Raw genomic sequence first — 26336 nt, 5'->3', positions numbered from 1 at the left:
GCAGCCTTACCCTCCATTCATTTGTCGGATCCTTAAGAGAACATAAAAGGAGTGAAAGGAAGGCCTTTTCGCAGGTCATTATTGCTTTTATATTCATTAGTTGCATTTTGCATTTGCGTGTCTTAAAGTGACTTACGCAACAGAAATAAAGACATTAAGATCAGATTGAAAAACAACAGTAAATGAAACCTAAAATACTGGTCCAGACATCCATTCAAAAGGAACAAGTCCTATTCTCTCTTCTTAAAGGATGAGCACAACCACCAAGGTCACGGACGTATCCAGCTGCCCTCCCAGTTAAAAACCAGAAGCCTAGGCGAATAATGTATTTTGCCTGTACTCCAAAACAGGGCGTTGCTAATTAATGGGGTTCATTGTCAGAAGATGTCCAAGGAGGCTTTAAAAGGGGGTTAAGCTGGTTAGTGGAAGACGAGAAGTCCTGTCTGTGGAATCTCTCACGGAGAGGCAATCTGCTGCTTTTGCCTGGGGAGTCACAACAGTTGGGGTTGTGCTATTAATGGACTTCCCAGAAGAGGCCTCTGGTTGGCCATTTTGGGGGAAATGGTGTGCTGAACTCGGGCGAGTCTTTGGTCCAACTCAGCTACCGAGCTCCTCTTACATTTGCCCCAAGAATATTGTGGGTCTGAGTAGAGTCCTGTGGAAGAGATGAACTGTAAGGGGGGGGGGGAGTGTTTGAGGCGGAAGCCCCTGGGCTTAGCTGTGCCCCTTTCCAGGGTGGAGATGCTGCAGCTGTACAAGCGCTGCCTGCTGACCGACATCGAGTTTTCTGACGCCCAGAACGTGGACCAGCTGCTGTGGAAGAACGCCTTCTACCAGGTGATCGAGAAGTTCCGGCAGCTGCTGAAGGATCCCCTTGGGGAGAACGCCCAGGAGATCCGCACCAAGCTGCTCCAGATCCTGGACGAGGTAAGGACGCCTGAGGCAGAGCCCTATAGCCTGGCACAAGGGGAGGGCACCATCTCAAGGGTCGGGGTAGTACGCCTGACCCCAAATACGGTGGTTTTAAAAACACACGGAAATGAAAAGCTTATGTTAGCATGATGACCCTCTTATGTAAGGAAGAAAAAGCTGTGTCTGTCCCTCAACACATTGCAAATAGTGTGTAAAGTCAGAAATGTTTTGCAGCCTAGCCTTACCCAACTGGGGACCCCTCTGGATATTTTGGACTTCAACTCCCATCAGCCCCAGCCAGCATAGCCATCAGAGCCCAAACTGTCTGGAGGCCAACAGGCCAGGCCAGGCTAGGCTGCTGTAGCCCAAGCAGAACCTCCTGATTTGCCCTCTGCACTGTCACCAGCAACCTTCCTCTCAAAACCAGCTCTGGGAAACCACAAGCGGGGAGAGCTCAGCTGTTGCCCTCAGCTCCTGCTTGCGCACTTCCCTTTGGGGCGTCTGATTGGCCACTGTGAGAACAGGAGGCTGGACTAGATGGGGCCCCTTTGGCCCCATCCGGCTGCTGTAGGGCTCCTATTACATTTGTACTGATGGCTTTTTTAAAAAATAAAATTAGACAAATTCACAGGGGTGGCTAAGCCTGCCTTCTCCCTCTGCTGTTGTTGTTTTTTTAATAAAAATTTTATTAGGGTTTTTACATTACAAAATAGAAAAAGAAAAAATACAAAATAAAAGTAGTTAAAAACAATCTTTTCATCACATTATTTTTCATTAACTTGTTTCCCGGACCTCCTTGTACCTCCCTTTTTTGTAATCCAGTTCAAATTATTAACTTAGCAGTTTCTTTCCCTCTTTATTCTACCCAGATCTTTAATCTTAAATTATTTTATACCATTACAGCTAGAAACCACTTAATTTCAACCCAACATCATTCTAACATTCATTAATTTTACAATATCTCTGTAAATAGTCTTTAAATTTCTTCCAGTCTTCTTCCACCGACTCTTCTCCCTGGTCTCGGATCCTGCCAGTCATTTCCGCCAATTCCATGTAGTCCATCACCTTCATCTGCCATTCTTCCAGAGTGGGCTTCTCCCTCTGCTCTTGGAGGCAGTATGCTTCTGAATCCACTTGCAGGGGCTCACACGTGCAGGGAGTTCTGCTGGTGGACTTTTCTTTGGGGGCATTTGCTTGCCTGCTCTGAATAGGGTGCTGGGCGAGCTGAGCCCCCTTTCACCAGATCTAGCTGCATGGATTTCTGACATTCTGATGACTTCAGCTCCAGGCTGTTCACAAAGCTTCCTGTGGCCCACTGACAAGTGCTGAACGCACAAAGGCTCTGGATCCCTCCCCACTTTATGGCATAAAGAACCTGTGTTGGGTGATTCCAAGGCTGCACTCTTGTTTGTGGGCGCCCAGAAGGACCCAGGAGTGGCTTAGTGAACCAGCTCGTCCCCAAGTCTATTACTGGTGGCGGTGGGGGGACCCAAGGAGGTCAGGATTGCTCTGAACTGGAGGTAAAATTGTAGACTAATAGAGTTGGAAAGGAACCCAAGGGTCATCTAGTCCAGCCCCCTGCAATGCGGGAAGCACAGATGCATTGGATGCTGAGCTAGACAGGCTTTGGGTCAACTCCAGCAGAGCTCTTCTTATGGGTGCTGATATTCCATCAGAAGATTCTGAATCCGGGGCATGTGTTCTTCAAGTACTCCTGCCACGTCCACTCACTCTCTCTCTCTCTCTCCCATCCCTTGACACTTTCTCTCTCCTGGGTCTCAGGGCAGCGATTTCTTCGACAGTTTGCTGCAGAAGCTGCAAGGGACGTACCAGTTCAAGCTGGAGGACTACATGGACGGCATGGCTGTGCGCAGCAAGCCCCTGCGGAAGGTGGTGAGTCCTGGCTAGGGCCTGGGTCTGCCAGAGGGAAGCTTTGTTGATCAGGCCCTCTGGGGGTCCCTGGAAGACGGGTGGTAAAGGAGACCCCCTCTTTGGGCAGAGGGGAGCTCAGCGCTTTTCCCTGGTGAAGGAAGCAGGCGTGCTGAAGCCTGGCCGTGTCTCCATTTTAAGCTGGAGATCAAATCTCCTTTTGCCCTTGTCAAAAACGAACTAGGATGCTGGAGCTGGGGGGGGGGGAGTCCTGCCTTTTCCCATCGCTCGGCAAGGGGCAGGAGCTCAATCTTGCAAGGGAGGCAGGGAACAATGTCACAGCCAAGACCTGTAAAGAGGAGATTGGCTTCATTTTTAAAATAACTATATGTGTGGGTTGCAAATATCCTTTGGAACACTAGACTTGCCACTCACAGCCTCCATCTAAAATACGAGGGAAGAGTTTTTGGATTCCGGCAGAGGCCTCTCCCCAGCTCTCCCTCCCTCCTTCCTGCAACTGATGGGCTTGTTTCCTCTGCCCCAGGTTAAATACGCCCTCATCAGCGCCCAGAGGAGCCTGATCTGCCAAGGAGACATCTGCAGATACCGAGAGCAAAGCAGCGACACGGCCAACTACGGGAAGGCACGCAGGTAGGGAGGGAGGAAGTCCTGGAGGGCATATGCCAGGCCCCTCTGGAGGGGAAGGGACTGTGTCCCTTCATGGGATAGAGCACCTGCTTTGTGTCCAGAAAACCCCAGCTTCAAGTCGGGCTGCGACTGTTCCTAATCAGAGAACCTGGAGAGTCAGTGTGGGCAATATTCAGCTGGTCCGACTCAATACAAGGCAGCTTGCTACAATTTTCTGTCTTCAGGAAAGGGCTGTAGCTCAGTTGCAGAACACTTGCTTGGCATGCAGAAGGTCCCAGGTTCAATCTCCAGGCAGGGCTGGGGTTGTTCCCCTGCCTGAAACCGTCCTGAGGAGCCACTCCCTCTCTCCTTCCAGGAGCCTGCAGTCTAAATGTTGAGAAAGTTGAGTAGGCGGAAGGGAAGGGGCAAAAGGGTTGATGTGAGCAGGTGAAGTTACAACATACTTTTGGGACTTAGTGCCAGTGGTGGGGAAGGGGATAAGGCTGGATAACAAACGTCGGTTTTGAGAGGAGAGAGAACCATAGCACCCCAGAGGGGTTCTTGGGGAACTTCTGTGCATGGGACGGGGTCCGTGTGGCCACACTTCAAGTATAGCTCGAATTCCAGCTCCCCAGGGTCACGCTGTCCCCATCTCTGCCACAGCCACTGGCAGGACCTAAGAGAGGCCTCTGCCAGTGGCAGCCTCTCCACTCCAGGGTCTCCTGCCCCGATGCAGCCTAGCCTGTCCGTCACTCTGCTCTCTTGCCTCCCCAGCTGGTACTTGAAGGCCCAGCACATCGCCCCCAAGAACGGACGTCCGTACAACCAGCTGGCCCTCTTGGCTGTCTACACGGTAAGAGAGATGCAGGGAGGGAGGGAGGGAGCCGGGGTGGTCCAGGCACAGGAGGCTTGTGAGCCTCACGGCACCAGGAGAAGCATCGGCTCGCTTCACTCGTGAAAAATGCTTACATTTCTTAATTATTTTGCCAGTGTTTCAGATGCATGGCAGCTGTTTCCCAAATTGCTAATATTTGGTTAGACGAATTAACTCAGCTGTCAGAAATAATTACTAGCAGACTTTATAAGCATTTATGAAAATGTGGGCATCACTTCTTTTTCACTTACTGACTGAAATGGATAATTCCTCAAACATCTGTCAATAAGGTTCATTAGATGTACAGAGTTTGCTAGCTTTTCATTCCTGCAGTGTGACCATGCAGCACAGCTTCTGGTCCAAAGATCTGAGGGAGCTTCAGGTACCCCTTCAGGATGGAACCCCTCGTTTATTTTCAGGCCTCTGTACTCAAAACCCATTGCAAGTGGCTTGGCATGAGGAAGCTCCACGTCTGTGGACATAAAGTCGCTGGGTTAGGGACAAATCGTACATCGTGTAGATAGACCATGGTGCTAGGAAGGCATGTCCTTGTTCTGGTGGAAGGCTAACCAATGATTAAACTGATTTTTGAAATTTAAGTTGGCATGAGTTTTCATGCGGTTTTAGTCTGTCATTATTTTAGCTTTTCAAAAAGTCTTAAATTACTGTTACTATTTTTATCTTGTTGATAAGTTTCTTGTTTCTCCCCCTTTTTTATAAATCTATAGGTTTTTTTAAAGCAAGGAGTATCTAATTGTTATTAGATTAATTAAACCATCTAGACCAGCTGCTGGGTAGCCAAGGTGCCAGGTTTGTGTGCAGAATGTCCCAGGTTCAAAGACTGGGAAGGACTCCCTGCCTGAGACCTTGGAGAGCCACGGCTGCTGGGCAGCGTATACAGCACTGAGCTAAGCAGACCCAGTGGTCTGACTCTGTATAAAGCAACTTCCTCTGCTCTAAAGGATGCAGCCCTAGATGTGTCTGAGTCACATCTGTGTGACTTTATCAGAAACGGGGCTTCCTGCTCCCCCCCATCAGCGTAAGGGGTGTTGGAACAAGGTGCCCAGGAATATATATGCCATTTATTAGGAGCCACACACTTCATTTCTGATTGAGGTCCTTATTAGCACCACTGGAAAACAGAAACACTCTGTGTCGTTCTCCCCCAACCTGGCATCCCTCCTGATGTTTTGGACTACAACCCCCATCAGCGTTGGATGGGACTGATGGGCGTTGTAGTCCAAAAACTTGTTAGGGTTTCAAGGTTGGGAGAGACTACTCTCCATTCTCTGAGCTAGCAGGAGTCCCTTTGCAAGAGAGTCTATATCCGTGGTTCCCAAACTTTTTCAGGGCCCCAAGCCCTTGGTTCTAAACCCCAACCCTATAAAAGCATCATTCAGAATTTGCACAACCCACTAAGGAAGATAATAACACAATGAAATTCACTAAAGAATATCACGTGAAAAATATTTTTTACGCATCCTTACAAAAACATTTATAGCATAAAATATTACTATATAATATTAATATAGTACATTTTGGAGCACAATTCAAAGTGTTGGTGCTGACCTTGAAAGCCCTAAACGGTCCAGTATATCTGAAGGAGCATCTCCACCTCCATCGTTCTCCCAGACACTGAGGTCCAGCGCTGAGGGCCTTCTGGCAGTTCCCTCCCTGCGAGAAGCCAAGTTACAGGGAACCAGGCAGAGGGCCTTCTCGGTAGTGGCGCCCGCCCTGTGGAACGCCCTCCCACCAGATGTCAAAGAGATAAGCAACTACCTGACATTTAGAAGACATCTGAAGGCATCCCTGTTTAGGGAAGCTTTTAATGTTTGGTGCATTACTGTATTTTAATATTTTGTTGGAAGCCGCCCAGAGTGGCTGGGAAAGCCCAGCCAGATGGGTGGGGTATGAATAAGAAATTATTATTATTATTATTCACCAAAAGAGCATGAAGCTCCACCTACCACAGACGTATGGTAACCAAGGCATAGGAAAATTACCAATCATTGGCCATCTTGTGATAACTCAGAATTGTAAATCCAGACCAATGTGGCTAAAAGAAATAGCAGTAAAACTCTCAATGTAAAGCCGCTCAATAGCTACATTGGCTCTGCTCTGCCTCCACAGTCAGAGGCAGCAATGCTTCCGGATTCCACTTGCTGGAGATTACAGGAGAGGATCCTGCCTCCTGGTTCCCTACAGGCAGCTGTTCAGCCCCTGCGAGAACAGGATGCTGGGCCATTGGCTTGATCCAACAGGCTCTTCTTACGTTCTTAGAGTTTTGCCCCTGGCAAAGACCTTAATGCTGCGGGGCTTGTGTTTGTTGCAGTCCTAGAAGCTTCATCTGCCCCTCTCCTTCCATTGCCACCTCCCCTTTCTCAGCAAGAAGGAGGGTGTTCCCTTTGGATCCCCCCAGTCGCCCCTCTGTAGGGTACTGTCTTGTAAGGGGATCTTCCTGCTGTTGTCTCCGCAGAGGAGGAAGTTGGACGCGGTCTACTACTACATGCGCAGCCTTGCGGCCAGCAACCCCATCCTCACTGCCAAGGAGAGCCTCATGAGCCTCTTTGAGGAGACCAAGCGGAAGGTAAGTGGTGGGGGGAGGGCTGCGGACCCCTTTCCTTGCCCCCAGCCTCCCTCTCTGCCCAGGAGCACCCACCCTGACCACGGCGCCTCTCCCTCCCTGTGCAGGTGGAGCAGAAGAAGAGCCCCAGCCGGCAGAGTAAAGGCAAGAAGTCGGCCTTCCGGCCTTCTGGGGATGATGCCACCCGCCTGGAGCTCTGGATCCACCCCTCGCACCCCCACGCCAGCCAGGGGCACGAGTCCGGGCGGGACTCGGAGCAGGACAACGGCCTCGGCAGCCTCAGCCCCAGCGACGTGAGTACCGTCCGGGCGGCTGAAATCCGTGTAGCGTCATGTAAAGAGTGTTGCCCCTTGTGGAATTGGTTTGGTTATTGCATTTATGCCTCGCCTTTTCCTCCCAGGAGCTCCCAGGATTCCCCGCCCTCCTCGTTTAGTCCCCGCGACAACCCCGTGAGGTGGGTTAGCCTGAGGGCCTTGGGCTGAGCTTTGTGGCTGAGTGGGGACTTGAACCCTGGTCTCTCCCAGGCCCTCGTCCTCTGGCACTCTCACCGCTGCACCACACGACTTCCCAGGATGGGTAGATGAGTGTGTATAAATACGTTTGCAAGTCGGCCAAGAGGAGCTTCTGTTGCCGGGCTCCCTCTGGCCACTGGATGGCGCTGCTCTTCTTGCTATGCAGGACAGGCTGACATGTTGCGGGGGGTGATGAGGAGAATGAGGATACAACTTGCAGTAATGGATGGAGGGTGGTTTTTTGGTGGGGAGTACCTTGGCCCTTCCAGCCTTTGGAACGACAGTGTTAATTGAGCAATGGGCTGCGCTGGCACTTTGGGTGCTGGGTGGGTGGGCTGCTTTGCTGTGGGTGCTTTGGCCTGAGAGATCCAATATGTTGCCCTATTCCAAGGAAGCATCTGGGCAGAAGCAAAGGGGCAGGTTGGCAGGAAGGAGGCAAACAGAGGGTCACGGGAGGCACATGGGCTGAGCTGGGCAAGAAGACGGGTTAGTGGCTCCTATTCCAACTAGCTCAGTGTCACCTACACAGACTGGCAGCAGGGTTTCAGGCAAGGAGCGTTTCCCAGCCTTTCTTGGAGATGCTGCCAAGGATTGAGCCGGGGATCTTCTGCATGCCCGGCAGGTGCTCTCTGCCCCTGACCTCTAGCCCTTCTTCTGCCAACGGCAGAGCGCAGCTGCCTCCTGCCGGGGCCATCAGTGTCACACAGGAGTCGATGCTCAACTGTCACTTTAAGCCTTTCGCCCGTTGGGCTCATGGAGGTTCCCTGGGGTGCCTGGCTTTCATAGAACAATAGAATTGTAGTGTAGGAAGGTACCGTTTGGGGCCATCTAGTTCAGCCCCCTGCAATGCAGGAATCTCAACTAAAAAATCCCTGACAGATGGCCAGCAAAGCTCTGCTTAAAAACCACCAAGCAAGGAGAGTCAAACACCTCCCAAGGGGAGTCCCTTCCACACTCGAACAGCTCTTTCTTCATAGCACTGGAGCCCGACCTCGGGGGGGGGGGGGACTCCCCTTCACTCCCCCACCTGCCTAGACTTGCGCGTTCCTGGGATCCCACTGACTCGGGGTCAATCTGTGGGCGCCCTGCCGGTAGGGACAGCACTGTGCTTTTGGCCTGCTGTGCCAGGCCTGCAGAGAGCAGTTGCCGAAAGCCCTGGAGGTTGACTCAGCGAGCGCTGGGGGGGATCCCCCCTCCTTTCTGTTCCCAGGCGAGAGAGAGAGGCAGAGAGAAAGACTCTGCTCCCCCCAGCCTCCTTCGCTGGTGCCGTGACGGGCAACCCAGAATGCTGCTGTGTGTGCTTCATCTCTCTCTCTCCCCCCCCCCCTTCCTCCTCGAGCTCCTTTGACCCGGTCACCAAAACCACCCCTCAGCTTTTATTTTTACGCCCGGCCCGTTTTTGTTTCGAGCCCTGAGGTTTGGTCTCTTTCCTCTAACGGAGAGAGAAGTTCTCCGAGGAGGAAGCCGCGGGTGCCAGGCTGCAGTTGGGCTGGTTAGACGCGGAAACCACATGCCCGGCCCCCGCGGGCTTGGGGACGTGACTCTCGGCACGCAGCGCCTGGCTCACCCCCGTCGCCTTCCGCCCCCCAGCCACCAGCTGCACCCACCCCTCCTCCCTGGTGCTCTGCGTCTCGGGAGCGAAACAGGCTTTTGGGGAAACTGTCCCACCGAGCGCCGCTCCTGCTCCCTGCTGGGGCTGAGCTCCTTGCTGCCTGCAGCCCTCTTCAGGGCAGCCTTGCGTGGAGCCTGCCCCCCTTCCCCTTCCTTCCGGCCCCACTTGACCTTTCGCTGCCACCCACAAGGAGGCCGGGGTGAGGTGAAGCGAGAGTTTCCAGGCACGCAAAGGCCAAAAAAAGAGAAAAGAGGCTCAGCGTCTTAATTCTAAAAGTGAGGAGAGAAGGCAGGTTGCTGTGACTACTGGGGAGCTGCTTGGCCGGAGAGGTGGGCCGCTGGGCATGGCAGGAGGGTGCCAGGCTCCCTTGACCCAGGAGAGGACCAGGCAGGATCCCATTCTGCAGAGGCCCTCAGCTCCAAGGGCTGTGCAGGCATTTGCAGCCACTTGCGTTGTGGTTGTGTTGTGGTTGTGTGTATGTGTGTAAACTGAGAAACTGTCCCATTTTTGTGCCCTGGTTGTTGGCTTATATTTGCTCGTTTCTTCTCTGCATCAACTTGTGGGGAGTACTCTGTAGATCACAGAATCCCTCCCTTCTGTAGCCACAGCCACTCAGGATCCTCCCCCTTCCCTCTCTGGCTTCTGAGTCCATTCCCTCCCTCAATGTTCCCCACATGCACCCCAGTTTATCAGTAATCATCAGGACTAGGAGCCTATTTTTTCTTTGAAAGAAGGAACCAAGAGGTTTAGGATGTTGAATTCTAGGGCCAGTAGCAGGTTGTTCTGCTTAATGTGGAAGTGCTACAGTTTTTTTTTTTTTTAAGTGAATAACTAAATCACGATACATTGGTTTTATTAATTTATGTATTAAAAGATATGCACCCCTCCCTTCATCACAGGATAATCAAGATGGGTGACAATAAATGCACCATATTCTGATTTCCCCCCAAAACATCATTTGTGAAAATGGGCTTGGAATTCCAAGTGGGAAGAACACGGCGGCTGTTGCCTCCGGTTCCCCATGCCCCCTGGGGGCATCTGCTTGGCCACTGTGAGAGCAGGATGCTGGGTAAGAGGGCCTGATCCAGCTGCTGCTCCAGGCCTCTCCTGATGTTTGTGAGCATTCAGGAGGTTGGAGGAAGCGCTGCTCTCCTGGCCCACCCATTCCCCAAGGGAGGCCTGAGGCCTGCTCTGGGAAAGGGTGTCTGGAGGGGGCTCTTGTGCCAACCGGTCAGACAAACACGTCTCTCCGCTGAGCCCGGCTGGGTTTGTCCCTGGGTGCATCTGCTCCCTTCGCTCCTCCTTGTTACTTTTTTTTTTTTTTAGCAGCCACCCAAACTGCCCCCCACCGTGACATCCGTGGCGCTGCTCCCTCCCCTCCCGCATCCGGTCCCCTGGCAAAGAAACAAGCCTTGTCCTTCCGCTGCCCCGTGCTGGTTCCGTCGACCCTTCTCTGCTCCGCAGATGCGTTGCGGCTGCCGAGGGGAAAGTTTGCCTCCTCGCTTGATAAAGAACAGATACCAGAGTGCTGCTTCCAAACCTGAAGTAACCATTTTTAACTGGAAGCAGCCTCTCCTCCTCCTCCTCCTCCTCCTAATCCCAGCCCTACCGGAGCAGCTGTGCTGGAATCCTGCCCTTATTTGGTGCCTGCCCTCATTCCCACCAGGGATCCTGGGGCTCAGGTGCCGAGCGCAGAGCCCCAGCCCCCCGGATCGGGGCCAGATGGATCGGTGCTCAGAGCCGGGGCTGTTGCTGTCGGTGGCTCCTCGGCAAAATAGCTGTGCTCTGCCTCCCCTGTGGGAGACACAGACGCCTCCATATTCCTCTTCTGGGAGTCGCAGGCGAGGAGAGTGTTGCTGATTCACTCGGGTCCTACTTGCTAATCAGAGGATGTTGTGTTGGATGGTCTCCTTTCGGGGGACCTGCTGCAGGACTCTTCCTAGGTTCCTGTAAAGGATTAGGCTGGTGGTTCCCGATTGGGGGGGGGCATCTGCCCCCTTGGTTCCATAAGCTCAAGGCCCCCTACCCCGTAAGAAGCATTATTCAGAATAGTGACACGCACAACACACTCAGGAAGATAATTACACAATAAAATTCAAAGCAGTAACAATTGCTTGCGCATTTATTTGAAATCCAATTACAGCTAGCTAGTTTAATTATTATTTCAACAAAACTGATGAACCTAATCTTGCAAAAGCAGCCTTTCAGAGTCTGATAACCATTTAGCTATTGGGAGGTTTTAATGTTTGAAGTTTTACTGTGTTTTTGTATTTTGTTGGAAGCCACCCAGAATGGCTGGGGCAGCCCAGTCAGACGGACAGGCTATATAATTAATAAAATTATTATTAGCAAGAGTTCTAGATACCACATTCAGGCGCAACTTCGCCATTTGGTAAATTCATAATGTGATGGCTGACCTTGTGTCCTTATGTCCTTCCCATAGATATGGCATTGCCTATATTCATATTGCCTGCTTTGGGCGCTTCCCCACCCCCAGAATCAGAGTTACTTAGAAAAGGAGCTTGTGGCGCCATCGTCACCATCAGTCACATCAAGATTGTACAAACCTCCCCTAATCAGCTTTCCCTGGGAAGTTTTGCTGCAGGGCAGCACCCAAGTGTTTCAGATCGAAACGCGTGAGCGGGTGAACGATCTTCAGCCTTATCGTTGTGTCTTTCTTTGTATGCTGCTTTCCCATGACGGAGCCACGCACAAGCAGCTCATGAGAACGCACAGATTTGAAATAAAACAGCATTCCAAGATAATGCATTAACAGTTGCAAAGCGGAGCGCAATGTAAACAAAAAGCCACACGAATGTCCAGGCCTGGGCTCAGCCGAGCTGCCCCTCCGTACACCCCACCCAAACAGCAAGTGCCGCCCGTGACCTCTTCCTCGCTGAGGACTAGTCTGCTTTGGTGTGTTCTGTATGGGGTAGCAGGAGATGGGGGAACCCCCTCTGCATAAATGGGTTGTTGAGGCAATGAGAAAGGGCAGCCACTGGGCTGTCTTCTTTGCTCTTTGTGGAGGGGGGCACAGGGGGCGCATTTCTCATCCCTCCGCCGCTTTGGGGAAGTGCATGTGTGCCCCCCCTCCTCCCCCTCGCCTCGCGCAGCCGCCGCAACCAGCAGGTGGTGCCACTTCCTCTCCCGGGGGCTCCGTTTCCCTCTGGCTGTGAGAAGCAGGAGGTTCCCAGGGGGGGCCCTGCCGGCAGGTGAGTCACGCCAAGAGCACAACCACGCAGAGAGTCATTTGGAGAGCAGCCGCTGGCCTGCCCTTGAACCTTCCCACCGGCCTCTTCCCAGGGCTGAGCTCATCGGGGTCACGCGGGAGGCAGGAGGCAGGCAGGCACGCAGGCTCGGAGGGAGCCGGGAAGGGGCTTTCCTTGCCCTTCTGCTCCCACCCCAGAGCACCACCACCACCATCACCGCAACATTTATATTCTGCTTTTCCTCCAAGCAGCTCAGGGTGGTGTGTGCGATTCTCCCCCACTAGCATGGGAATATCAGAAGAGCCCGGCGGCGGGATCAGGTCAGTGGCCCACCGAGCCCGGCCTCCTCTCCTCACAGGGGGAGCCCCCAAGCACGACCCCACCCCAGGAGCCCTCTCCCCTCCTGCACTTTTCAGCAACTGCTGTCCGGAAGCCTCATGGCTGGTTGCCATCGATAGCCCTCTCCTCTTGCGTGAATCTGTCCAATCCTCTCTTAAAAGCATCCAAGTCGGTGGCCATCGCCGCTGCGTCCTGCAGCAGAGAGGACTTCCTTCTTTCTGTCCTGAATCCTCCAGCATTCCGCTTTGTTGGATGTCCACAAGTTCTGATGTTAAACTCCCTCCCAATAACCCTGTGAGGCAGGCTGGGCTGAGAGAGAGGCAGGGACTCACCCAGGGAACTTCAGGAGGCTGAGTGTCAGGGGATTTTGGGCCCTGGCCCCTCCCAGGTCCTAGCCCAGCGCTCTAACCCCGGGGGTAGCCAACCTGGTGCCCTCCAGGTGTTTAGGACTGCAACTTAGCCGGAATGGCCAGCATCCAGGAGTGATGAGTTAATAATAATAATAATAATAATAATAATAATAATAATAATAATACCACCTCACCCATCTGGCTGGATTACCCCAGCCACTCTGGGAAGCTTCCAACACATAAAAAAAACATAATAAAGCATCAAACATTAAAAGCTTACCAATGCAGTAGTCCTGAACCCACTGCTCTGCACTGCTTCTCTTCCATTCTTCCCAGGTTGCATCCCAACTATCTGAGGCCTCACCTATATTTAATTTACATCCCCTTCCTTTCCCCCAAAGCACTTGGGGCAATGGACACCTGTCCCCCACGTTTCTCCTTGCACCCACCCCTGTAAGGTAGGCCTGGCCAAAGGAGAAAGCTGGTGGGTGGCTTGAGGTCACTCAAGGAGTTTTGTGGCCAGATGAGGGATTTGACCTCGGGTCTTCCCCGCAAGGAGCCGCATAGAGACAGGACTTGCATGCTCTGTGTGTGTCCCTCCCTACTGGAGGAGTTGTTTGGGTCACCCCCTGCCACCATGCTTCGGGCATTGCATGGCAGCCTGTTTGCAAAATCGAGGAGGGGCAGGATATGGGATTCCTGGGCCAGGTACTGTCTTGGAAATGGATTGGTGCCACAGTTGGGTCAGTGCAGGAGAGTTGGCAAAGCAAAGGGGGGTTGGTGGTGGTAGAATATGTCAGAAACAGAGGGAAAACCACCTTGATTCTCTTTGTCTGGCAGCCTTTCCTCCATGTGCAGTTTGTTGTCGTTCCAGTGAATGTATTGGTTTTAATACATTGCTCTGTTTAGTTCAGTTGGTAGAGCGTGAGACTCTTAACTCTCAGGGTTGTGGGTTTGAGCCCCACGTTGGGCAACAGATTCCTGCCTTGCCAGGGGCTGGGCTAGATGTGCCTCGGGTCCCTTCCAACTCTACAATTCTGTGATTGCACCTCCCATTCAGCCTAAGAATGACCTTCGCCTCAGGCCAACCCTGTAGGACGCCCTCCAGCAAACTGCAGTTCCCAGGATACTTTGGGGGAAGCCGTGACTGTTCAAGTGGTTTAAGAATGCTTTACGGGGATGGTGTGAATCACAGGAGGGGGAGAGTTGTCGTTGCCCAGGCCCCACCCTCGGGCTTCCCTTTGGGGTATCTGGAAGGTGACTGGGAAGCCTGGACTGGATGGGCCCCCTTTGGCCTGCTCCAGCCAGGCCCTTAGGAAGCCCTATTGTGAAAGCAGAACCTCCATCCATGCCCAGGGACAGTCTGCCTCGGAAAACCAGAGGATGGGGACAACTGGAGAGTTGCTGCTGTTGGGCTCTGGTCCTGCTTTGGCCACTGAGGACAGGTTGCTGGACTGGCCTGATCGAGCCTCAAGGCTCTTCTTAGGTCCTTACGTGTTGCCCTGGCATTCCCCTCTGGAAAGTGGCGATAGGTGGGCACCCCTGGGATTCCTTGCACACATGCTCCCGTCGCTTGCAGAGAACCTTGTCCGCCAGCAGAGGGTGCCGTGGGCCTAGCACGGCTCCCCCCTCCAAAAATGCAGCTGTCTGGCACTTGCCCTCGCGCTTGGAGGGCCGGGGCACAGACATTTGGTTCCCATCTGCCGCCCCTCCACCCCCCTCTGCACATCCCAGGCCAGGTTATCCTGTCACCCGGGACTCTGGGCTCGTTCACAGGAAAAGGGAGCGTTCGAATTGTTTTCTCATCTTCTTCAACATCATCTTTTCTCTCTCTCTCTCTGCTTTCCCCCCCTCTTTCCCATGCAGCTGAACAAAAGGTTCGTCCTGAGTTTTCTCCATGCCCATGGGAAGCTGTTTACCAGGATTGGGTAAGGCTGCAGGATGTTTGTTTTATTTTTCCTACATTACGAGGCCTTTTGGAATTCCAATATTGTTAGCAACTGGGCTTGTGTTTGGAGCGGAGGGCACAGGGTGTGAAGCCGCCTCCTCCTCCTCCCTCCCCCTCCCAGGCCGGCTCTGGAGGGTGGGGCGGGTGGGGGCGAGGGAGAGGGTCAGCACTCCGGCCGGGGCTGGGGCTGGGAGCGCCACCGCAGCAGTGACGCAGGTCTGGCCCTCCTCGTCCAGCACAGCAGCTGCCCTCCTTTATCAGAACAAATTCCTCCCCAGCCAAGTCCATTCGTGCCATTTTCCCGCTGCCGCCCGGAGTTCAGGGCTAGACTGCCTCTGCCTGTGGAGGTTCAGTTTAGCATTGAGGTCTGATGCCCCCCGATCCAAATCGTATCCTCCAGGGATTGGCTCCTGACAAACTGAGGCAGATTGTCAGAGAAATGCCGAGCAGAGGAAAAGAAGTCCCTCTTAGTCCAGCGCAGAGTTAAACTGTGGAACTCCCTCCCACATGAGGCCATGATGGCCAACAGCTTGGGCGGCTTTTTAAAGGGGTTAGGCAAATTCATGGAGGAGGAGGAGGCTATCGAGGGCTTTGCTCTGCCTCCACAGCTGGAGATGGGGATGCTTCTGAGTCTCTCTTGCTGGGAACCGCAGGAGGGGAGGCTGCTGCCCTTGTGCTTGAATCCTGCTTGCGGGTTTCCCAGGGGAACACCTAGTTGGCCTCTGTGAGAAGAGGACGCTGGACCAGAAGGGCCCTGATCCACCAGGCCCTTCTGCTGTGTGCTTTATCTTGTCCACCTAGCCCAGCATGTTCCACTCTGACCGGCTGAGCCTCCCCAGAATCTCTAGCAGAGAAGCGTCTTTCTCCCCCATTTTCACTTGCTACCGAATTCTGGGTAGCAAGCCTGGGGATTGAACCTCCCCCATGCCAAGCAGTCATTCTGCTGTCCCCGGACAGCATTTGGCTCCCAGGTTTTCCCTCGGGTGGCCATTGCTTCTTGGGTGACGGCAGAGGAGTTAGAGTTGCCCCTCTTGGGAAGCCTCCCTGGGTGCGAGGAAGAAGGAGCCTCCCATAAGGATGCCCAAGAAGTCAGCTCCAGTCTGTGCCCTCTCTCTTGGACTTCCACCATCCCTGACCACTGGCCATGCTGGCTGCTGGGTGTGCTGGGAATTCGAGTCCAAACAATGGCCGCAGGGCCACGGGTTCACGTCAGTTCCCGCAAGGGCCGAGTTTGAGTTGGCTTCGTAACTGGGCGACCTGCAGAGCTCCCTCTGCTGTGAATGAGAGTGCAGGTGCTCATGTTTCCTGTGACAAAACAACGGAAGCGATTTCACTCACTGAGACACACACACACACACTTTCCAGTGGTAACCACGTGTAGGGTCAAAGTGGTAATTTCTCTTCACCAAAGTACTTTGTCTCCTTGTGCTCGGCAGATCTTGACAGCAGCCCCATAAAGTAGGCCAGTGTTGCTGAGAAAGAGCAGCTTTTCTCAGTCCCACACAGCCTCCCCTGCTTGCCCCACACCCCATTATTATTATTTATTACATTTATATTCCACCCTGCCGCCAAGGAGCTCAAGGTGGCGTACATGGTTCTTCTCCCCATTTTATCCACAGCCCTGCAAGGTAGGCTAGGCTGAGAGGCCGTGACTGGCCCAAGGCCACCCAGGGAGTTTCGTGGCTGAGTGAGTGGGGACTGGAACCTTGGTCTCTCTAGTCTTAATTCGACACCTCTCCCCAACAGCTGGCTTTCTAGCAGATTCTGCCGTTATCTTTCATCCCCATAGAATTGTAGAGGTGGAAGGGACTCCTGAGGTTCATCTAGTCCAGCTCCTTCCAATGCACAAATCGTGGCTAAAGCATCCCTGACAGCCCCCCCCCCCAACACCTCTGCTTAAAAACCTCCAAGGAAGGAAAGGCCACCCCCATCTGAGGGACTCCATCCCTCTGTCGTCCGGCTCTTACAGTCAGAAAGTTATTCCTGATGTTGAGTGGGAATCTCCCTTCTTGTAACTTGAAGCCATGGGTTCGAGTCCTACCCTCCAGAGCAAGAGGAAACAAGTTTGTTCCCTCTTCTATGTGACAGCCCTTGAGGTGTTTGAAGACAGCTATGCTTTCTCCTCTGAATCTCCTCTTCTCCAGGCTAAACATTCCCAGCTCCCTAAAATGTTCCTCACAAGACTTGGTTCCCTGCCCCTTTTTATCATCTTGCTTGCGCTCCTCTGCTCTCAGGTTGTCGTTACAATAATTACTGTCTATTTGCAATTGTACTGGGAGATACGTGAATAATTAATAATAATAATAATAATACAGTGGTACCTCTGGTTGGAACGGAATCCGTTCCGGAGGCCTGTTCGCAACATGAAAAGAGCGCAACCTGAAGTGTCATATCTGCGCTGGGGCGCAGCACGATCTGGCGCTTATGCACGAAGCACGATTTAGCACTTCTCCAGATGCGCGAGTGGCGAAACCTGGAAGTAATCCTTTCCAGTATTTCCAGGTCGCCACGGGACATAAGCTGAAAGAACCTAACATGAAGCAAACGTAACATGAGGTATGACTGTAATAGAAATAACAGTGCAATGCTAATGGTGTTGTTAATAATGCAGTGCAAATAATGAGCAACGCAAACAATGGCTCCCCTCCTTCCTTGGTTTCTTCAGGATGGAGACCTTCCCTGCCGTGGCTGCTGAGGTCCTGAGCGAGTTCCGGGTGCTGCTGGGGCACAGCCCCTCGCCCATCGGAAGCACCCGCCTGCTGCAACTCATGGCCATCAACATGTTTGCTGTCTACAACTCCCAGCCCAAAGGTACTGGAGGGGGACAGGTGGGGAAAGAGTCAGGAAGGAGCCCCAGGCCTCCGTCCTCAGGCGCTGGGTTTGTGGGCAGGACGCAGCTCTGGTGTCCAGGAGGCCCTTTGGAAGTCGCAGGTTGAGAAAACTGCTGAATTCCAAAACCCCAGCGGGCGGAATTGAGATCTTGAGAGCATCCAGCTCAGGGTTCCCATGGGACCATTTGCTTCCTGTGTGGAGAGGCGCTTATAAGAGCCTAAGGAGAGCCCTGCGCCAGCTGGATCAGGCCAGCTTGTTTATCAGCCTGTTTTCGCAGTGGCCAGCCAATGGGAAGAAGCCTGCAAGCAGGACCTGAGCACTACAACATCTCTCTAGTTGTTGTTGCCCGTCACCCGGTATTCAGAGGTAGACTGTCCCTGGGCATGGAGGTTCTGCTATCGCAATTGACCCTACTGCCAAAGGGGGCCCACCTGGTTTCAGCATCCTATTCTTTCAGTGGCCAACCAGGTGCCTCCTAGGGGAAGAAGCTAGCAGCAGGACCTGAGGGCTACAGCAGGGCACTCCCCACTGCCAGTCCCAATGTAGTACCTCTAGGCAGGCTGCCTTTGCCCTTCCTGGTGGGCAGAAGCAGCCAGTGGGTCTGGTCCAAGGAAGGGCCCCCTTTTCTCCCCCTGCCCCCTTCAGTGTTTGTCTCTGACACATCGAAAGAGTCTTTCTCAGCCCTGCCTGGGCCTCCCCTAAATTCTCCCCCTGTAGCCCTCCTGCTGTGGCCGTCATCCTCATGGGAGAGCAGCGCCAGCAGATCCTGGGGCCAGCAGGTCAGATCTGTGGCTCCCTTGCTGTGTCGTCCTCTGTGGCACCCAGAAAGTATTGCTCATGCAACCATTTTCTTTCCCTTGAGCCTTGGCCTTCCTTCCTTGCTCCTCCATTAGCATCTTGCTGACTGACGGTCCCATCCTGTCCCCCACCCCACTCCGCCTCGGAAGTGCTGTAGGGGAAGGTGATGCCTGGCCAGCCCCCTTTTGGCAGTTCCTTGGCACTCCGGAACAGTGCCACCCCCACCCCACCCCCACCACCCCAGAAGCTGCGATCTCTGTCCCTTGCATGCCGTCTCTCTCCAGAAGGAGGTGCTGGCGGGCTCCCTTTGCCCCCAGGAGGACCAGGAGGAGGACAGTGCAACACCTTGCCCCAGGTGTCCTCCTTGGGCGCTTTGGTTCCCAGCCCGCCCGGCAGGGAAGTGGGGGGTGCCTTTATCCTGACCGCAGACGCGTGGAGAATGTGGTTGGTGGTGTGTTTTTTAAGGGGAGGGGGAATCTGCAATTTGGGCACAGGGAGAGAGGGGTGGCTGGAACGGAGTTTGCAAGCGAGCTAATTGAAGCCGTGCCTTGTGGCAGGGCATCTCCGGCGGGGGGAGTCCTGCGAGCCCCCTCCCCCACCCATCTGTGCCCAATTTACTCCAATCTGGTCTCGGTGGGGCTTTTCTCCCACCCCCAAAGCCCACCCCCTTTCTTTCTCTCTCTCTCTCTTTCCCCCTTTTAATAATTTGTTTTATAATTCCTGGAATCAAACCCATCTCAAACACACTGTTCTGTTTTACTATATTATTGGATTATACTTCCTATAAATCACTGGAGGGATGTTCATAGGGCCACCGCTGGGATCACTTCCCTTCGCCGCAACACCCCCCCCCCCCCCCGGCACGTCTTACACACATATCCAGGCAGTTTGTCTTATGGCCTTTTTGTGCCCTTCCCAGCTGAGCAGGGCAAGAGTTGCCCCCACCCCCCCACCAACCAGCCAACTTCAGGCTGTGGCTCCATCTGGCTGCTCTTAAGCGACTCCCAGGGTGGAGTTCAGCATAGTGCTGGTGCAGTTGCTCTGTCCACACGAGCTTTTTGGCCTGTTGGGCATACACTCCTCTGAAGCTTCTCCCCTGAGCCAATTTTGGGAGGTCAGGGTTGGGAATCCCTGTTGCACAATTGGCAGGCCTTGCGCTGGCCTTCTGGCGATGGGGCTTAGCGGGTGACCCTCCCTCCCTCTGTATTACATGGAGAAGGAGCCTCTGAAGAGCAGCCTCTTGATCAGGCCAAGGTGGGTCTGTCTAGCCCAGCAACCTGTTCTCACGGGCCAGCCAGGTGTCCCTGTGGAAAGCCTGTGCTCCACAGCAACACACCCCTCTTGCGGCTTGCAGCAACTGGCGTTTGGGATCGTTGCTGCCTCTGACTGCGGAGGTAGAGAGAGCATCCATCATGGCTAGGAGCCCTCCATGAGTTGTCTTTCAAAGCCATCCTGGTTGGTGGCCATCCTTGTTTCCTGTGGCAGTGAGTTCCACAGTTCAGCTGCCCCCGTGTGGGCACCTCCCTGTAATATCAGGCATGTAGAACGTTGATTTACATTTTAATCTTTTCTCAGTTCATTGCTGGTTTTATGCTTGGAACTAAATGTTGTCATTTAGTCGTGTCCACCTCTTCGTGACCCCCTGGACCAGAGCATGCCAGGCCCTCCTGTCTTCCACTGCCTCCTGCAGTTTGGTCAAACTCATGCTGGTAGCTTCGAGAACACTGTCCCACCATCTCATCCTCTGTCGTCCCCTTCTCCTTGAGCCCTCCATATTTCCCAACATCAGGGTCTTTTCCAGGGAATCTTCTCTTCTCATGAGGTGGCCAAAGTCTTGGAGCCTCAGCTTCAGGATCTGTCCTTCCAGTGAGCACTCAGGGCTGATTTCCTTCAGAATGAAGAGGTTTGATCTTCTTGCAGTCCATGGGACTCTCAAGAGTCTCCTCCAGCACCATAATTCAAAAGCATCCATTCATCGGCGATCAGCCTTCTTTATGGTCCAGTTCTCACTTCCATACATCAATACTGGGAAAACCAGAGCTTGAACTATACGGGCCTTTGTTGGCAAGGTGATGTCTCTGCTTTTTAAGGTGCTGTCTAGGTTTGGAACTAAATAGTTGGCTTTAACTATTTTTACTGATAACATTTCTTTTTGCAAATTGTTTTGAGAGATTTCTTTTTTAAAAAAAGTTAAGCTGTGCATTAATTTTATGAAATAAATCAAATCAACAGCCCGCCCACCAAACCGAGGCCCGACTCCTGGACCCTTTCAGAAGGGTCCTTGTGGTTCCCCAGAGTTCCTCCAAGGCCTGTCCACAACGTCTTTTTACCAGTGCCTCCTCGATGTGCAAACCACGCGGCATCTACCAGGACCGGAAAGCCCCAAGCCGAGTCCAGTTTTCTCAGCCGCCTATAAAAATAACGCCGGCTCATCTGCTGCAGCCTTGGTTTAGTGGCCTTTTAAAATTAGCCCCTCCGGAGTATTTGAGCGTAACCTCAGGCTCCTGGGAGCAGAAAGAGCCGCATGGGGAAGTGGCCCCCAACCCCGCTCTCAAACCCCAGTCTCCACGCTGCACCTCTTCACCCACACCCCAGGTGAGCCCTGGAAGGGGGGGGGACCAGAAAAGCTGCAGTGACAAAGTGGGGCTGGGGTGGGAGCAGGGAGGATGCCGAGTGTTTGCAGGTAGCCGGGGATTGGGGCCGCCTGCTTGCAGCCAGCAGACGAGGCAGCTGCCTTATACCTGGTTGGGCTATTTGTCCATCCAGCCCCCTGTTCTCTGCTCCAACTGGCAGCTGGTCTCCAGAGTCTCAGGCTGAGGGGAAGAACCATCACTGGGGAAGCTCCGTGGCAGAGCATCTGCCTTGCATGCAGAAGGTCCCCTGTTCAGTCCCCATCAGCATCTCCAGGCAGGGCTGGGAATGGTCCCCTGCCTAAAACCTTGGAGAGCCATTGCTGCCAGCCAGTGAAGACAGTACTGAGCTAAAGGGACCCAATGATCTCAGTATACGGCAGCTCCCTAACTTCCTGGAAGCTTGCTCATCTGTAGCTCAGCGGTAGTGCACATGCTTTGCATGCAGAAGGTCCCAGGTTCCATCCCTGGCAACATCTCTACATAAGGTTGAAGAAAAGACTCCTGCCTAAAACCCTGGAGAGCTATTGCTGCCAGCCAGTGAAGATCAGCCTGAGCTAGATGGACTCTGCATCAGGCGGCTTCCTATGTGCTCAAGATCCGTTTTTAACTGATGATGCTGGTGGCTGAACCTGGGACCTTCTGCATGCAGAAGTAGGTGCTGAAGAAGTTTCAGTCCTTGTGCCCTCCAAATGACCTCTGACCAGCCCCGGCCAGCAGTGCCTTAGCCCAGGGCAGACAAAGGCTGATTCATCAGTTAAGTTCTGATGTCCTGCGGCCAGAGCAGGAAAGTCTCCATTCAGTATATCTGAATGGGCAGCTCACCAGGGTGGCAAAGCCTGCTGCATTTTTACTTATTTTTTGCTTTCTAGGTTGCATTTCAATTTTTAAAGGTCTGAGATACCTTGAAACCATTTTTTTTAAAGGTGGGATGCATTTAAAAACAAAAAAACCCTAATCAACAAAGGTTTCCTTGCTTGTTTCCGTGATGGAAGGAAAGGCTCTATTTGCGGAAGTTCCTCTCTCGCACCCGCTGTTCCTACAGAGGCTCGTGCCACCGTCTTTTAAGGTGCCCACAAGGCCGTCAGTTGTTCAGACTGGAAGACCCGTCCCTGTTGCAGCGCTTGGGTAGTTAAGCTATGGAATTGACTCCCATGAAAGCTCGTGATGGGCACCAGTTTAGATGGCTTTAAAAAGATAATTTTTTTGGGGGGGGGAGTGGTTCAGTCCTCTGCCTCTCCAGGTAGAGCTGAGAAATACAGGAGAGTCAGTGCAAACGCCTGCAAGCTAAATGAGCTGGCGGCCTGTCTCAGTAGGAAGGCCGTTTCCTGCATTTGTCTGGGAGGAGTAAACCTGCATCGTGTGACTGTGAGAAGGGGGGGTCCCCTGAGTCCGCTTGCCAGCTGGTTGTGGGCAGCAGCCCCTTTGGGGTCCGCAAAGCAGCCAGGCTGACTCCCTTAAATCCTGCCTTGTCTGTCGGGGTCTGTCTCCCAGAATCCTCCTGGGCCACCCTTTGCCAGCATCTCACATCTTGCTGAGCAGAGCAAGAGTGGGGGGCAAGTCCTGCTGTGGTGCTCCGCTCCTGCTTGTGGGCTTCCGCATGGGGCAGGAAGCTGGACTAGGCGCTGGGTCCCCTCTGGCCTGATCCAGCTGCATTCTTATGAGAGGCTGGCAGAGCAGCTTCCTTTCACGTGGAAGCTCCTGAGTTTGATTCCTACCGTTTCTGGCCAAAAAGGGACTTGGCAGCTGGCAGTAGGGAAAGGGGTCTTTTCTGCCTGAGGACCCTGGTGGGCTGCTGCCAGTCAGAGCCTGCAATGCTGGGCTAGGCAGAGAAGAGTCTGAACTGTGGTGGCCCCTTTGAAAAGCCATGGCAGATTGCCTTGCAAGCCCTGTCAGGTTAGAACAGCCTTTCTCAACCTGTGGGTCCCCAGATGTTGAACTACAGCTCCCATCACCCCTAGCTAGCAAGTCCAGAGCTCAGGGATGATGGGAGTTGTAGTCCAACAACATCTGGGGACCCACAGGTTGAGAACTGCTGGGTTAAAGTGTCAGAGGAGGGCCTGGGAGGAGGCTGCTCTTCCTCTGTCTGATCTACCTCATAGGGTTGTTGTGAGGGAGTTTCTCTCACCGCCATCCCATGCTGCGTGCGTGTGTGTGTGTGTGTGTGTGTGAGAGAGAGAGAGAGAGAGAGATATTTCCTGATCCCTCACTCAGCAAGCTTCAGAACTGGGCCAGAATTGGAACTCAGGACCACTACCCCCAAGAGCCCTGCAGCATCTGGATCAGGCCCAAGGGGGCCCATCTGGCCCAGCACCCTAGCCTCACAGTGCTCCTTAGAACCTGGGGGTCTAGATAGACTGCCTCTGGGCCTGGAGGTTCTGTAAGAAAAGAGTCCCCCCCGGATCAGGCCCTCCTAGTGCAGCATCCTTTCTTTGCAGCATCCAACCTGCCTCCCCTGAACTTTTCCTCTCTCCATTTTCCTGCCTGAGCAATGCAGGCCTGAGCGGAGCATCCTCTGGGCAGCACGAGGGGAGCTCTCCGGTGGGGACATGGGATGGGGAGGGAGCTGCGCCCCAGGCCGCTGAGCCTGCCTGCCCGCCTGCCTCTTAAAAGCCTGCAGCAGCCAGCGAGCGGAAGCCCTGCACTCCGGCCCATCTGCGCCTGCCGAGGGAGACGCAGCGCAGCTGCTGTTGCTCCGAGTCGCTGGCGCAGCGCAAGAGAGAGGGAGGGAGCCAGATCTGCTGTCTGTTGGGGTTTACTGCTGTCTACATTGAAACATGGCTGGGGCTGGGGGGGGGCTGGGGCTCAGAATGGGGTGGGGGGAGCCGGTGGCACCATGCCAGCCCCAGTTAGCCTGGCCTCCCCCCAACCTTCCCCCCCCCACCCCCCAACTGATGCTTTAAAGTCACATTTCCAGGCCAGACATAGAATTAATCTCTGGGCACTTCAGATTGCTGGCAGCCCAAAGCAGGATGTGGGATTTTTCTCTCTCTCTCTTTCTCTCTCTCTCTCTCTGTGTCTTGGCTGACTTTTTTACCTCTCGAAGAATTTGGAAGGGCCGTGAGAGTCCCTCCTCCCCCCCTCCCTTTTCGCCTTGGTGCCGCGAAGCTTTTCTGCTCGCTGATCGCCCTGCTGTGGCTTCGCCCCTAATAGATTTCATATGTCGATGCCGTTGACATCAGTATCAAACTATTCTACATGTGATCTGGTGTGTTTCCTGCAGGAAATCTGCAAGATATTTATTAAGAACTAATAAAATAAACCTCTCCCCGAGCTTTTAGGTAGTTTTCAATTGTCCGCGTCTCCCTCGTTTCCTTTTATCAACTGGGGGGGGGGGGCGTGCTTTGTTTTTGTTTTGTTTTTTGCTCTTCCCTCTGACCATCACAAAAAGGACACCCACCCAAAGGCACTGAAGGAGCCAGAATATTTTGGGGCGGGTGGTTTGAGGGAAGAAAGAGACAGCTCTGCAAAGACCTGCGTCTTCAGGGCTTGAATTAACAGGGGCTGCAATAGCTGTGCCTGTTCTTTTTATAGCACACCCTCCTTTTGTGTGTGTGTGTGTGTTTGTGTGTGTGCCTGTGTGTGGCTTCAGCAGCCTTCACACCAGCGCTTAGAGGGCTGCCTTTGCACTACTGTTAAATTTCCTGCCCCTCTCGCAGCTGGAGACGGTTAGCTTGCAAATTGAAGTAATCCTGGTCAAGAAGAAGGCCGCCTTGGGTGCCCTGGGCCCTGCGTTCAGGATGCGTGTGAAGGAGGGCAGCGAGCGTGGGCTGGCCCCCTTCTTTCCCTTTCCAAGATAGCCGTCTGGGGCTGGAGCAGAGGGGCGTGGGGGGCAGCCACTTCCCCTGCCTCCAGCCCCCTAAACAGTTGCAAGAAGCTGAGGGCCGTTGTCTGCAGTGCCCAGACTCCTTCCCTCCCTCTGGATGGTCAGGCAGGATCTTCCGCTGCACCACCCTAGGCTGCCATAGAGTTGTAGCCTTGGAAGGAATCCCAGAGGTCATCTAGTCCAACCCCCTGCAATGCAGAAACCGCAACTGAATAGCCCCTGGGAGATGGCCACACTCGCTCTGCTTAAAAGCCTCCAAGGAATTAGTATTCATATTTGTATTAGTATTTGCCGCCCATCCAACTGGGTTGCCCTCACCACTCTGAGCTGCTCCCAACAAAATATTAAAAACACAATAAAACATCAGACATTGAAAACTTCCCTATCCAGGGCTGCCAAGGGAGTCCATTCCCCTGCCAGCTTAGTAATGGAGCTTTAGGTCTTTTGCCCCTTTGGGGGGGGGGGAGAGATTTCTCAGAAGCTCATGCAACTCCTTTCCAGAAAAGGCACATTTTCTTCCCCTTTTTGAAACCCATTACATGTGCGTGTGGCCCCCTGGGATGCTTTCCTGTGTCTCTTGTGTGGCTCGGGGGTGTGTGTGTGTGGAGAAACACTGTCGCTCAGGAAGGGTCACACAGGATACTCTCCCCACCCCCAAGATACACTGGGCGATGGGCTAGAGCGGCAAGAGGCAGCCACTGGCCCACGGCAAACATCCCCAAGCACCCTGGGCTGACATCTGGTGCAGGGCAGACATCCCTCCCATTAATTAGGGGGGCTAGCAAAAAAAAATGGGAAAGAAAATCTTTTTATTGTCTCTCCTGCAGCAGCAGGATCCGAGATTCAAAACAATAAAAAATGTGTGTGTCCCCCACCCCTTTAGTTAACTTTTTTAAAAAAAATGCATGCTTACCAGCCCCCCTGGAGGGGCTGTTTGGGGAGGGTGGGCCCACCGGCCGCTGTGCCTGGCCTGTACCCATCCTTGAGAGGTGGCTGACGCTGGCACCAGAAGAAAGGCAGCCCCGTTTTTCCAAGAACTCTGTTCTTTCTCAGCTTGATAAGCATTTGAACGCAACGCCGCTCGATTGGAATTGGCAGGGTGTCCTCATTCTTTTGTCTGCCTGTTTATTTTTCCCCTCATCCCTCCACATGTGCTCGGCAGCCCACGGATGAGGCACCCCCAAGACCCGGAGGCTGGGAAAACGTGGTGCGGAGGCCGTGCCAGGACCCCCTCTTTCCGCAGCCGGGCAGCGGCTCCCAAGGCTGCAAGTGAGGAGGACGGGGCAGTAGAAGCCAGCTCAGCTTAGGTTTAATCTTGGGAAGGGTCAAGGCTCTGCCAAGTGGAGATGTTTTCAAGTGCAGGCTGCCATCGGCCCCCCAGCCTCTGGGCCTCTGGGCCTCATCCAGCAGCCGG

The 26336-nt window shown here is 53.6% G+C and overlaps 1 protein-coding gene across 5 annotated transcripts in view; it reads left to right on the top strand.

Annotated features, from left to right (window-relative positions):
- SMG6 (SMG6 nonsense mediated mRNA decay factor) overlaps positions 1-26336 on the top strand; it is a 95645-nt gene that overhangs the window by 12923 nt on the left and 56386 nt on the right. For all 5 annotated transcript variants that reach the window (XM_028707981.2, XM_028707980.2, XM_028707979.2 and 2 more), the window contains exons 3-10: positions 735-927; positions 2695-2805; positions 3326-3432; positions 4183-4261; positions 6759-6869; positions 6974-7159; positions 14755-14816; positions 17502-17647. In XM_028707981.2, coding sequence (XP_028563814.2) covers positions 735-927; positions 2695-2805; positions 3326-3432; positions 4183-4261; positions 6759-6869; positions 6974-7159; positions 14755-14816; positions 17502-17647 — 995 coding nt within the window. The remainder of the gene's footprint in view (positions 1-734; positions 928-2694; positions 2806-3325; positions 3433-4182; positions 4262-6758; positions 6870-6973; positions 7160-14754; positions 14817-17501; positions 17648-26336) is intronic.

The sequence above is a fragment of the Podarcis muralis genome, chromosome 15 (genome assembly GCF_964188315.1).
Source record: "Podarcis muralis chromosome 15, rPodMur119.hap1.1, whole genome shotgun sequence".
In the NCBI taxonomy this organism is placed as follows: domain Eukaryota; kingdom Metazoa; phylum Chordata; class Lepidosauria; order Squamata; family Lacertidae; genus Podarcis; species Podarcis muralis.
This window is presented reverse-complemented; position numbering and strand designations above follow the sequence as displayed.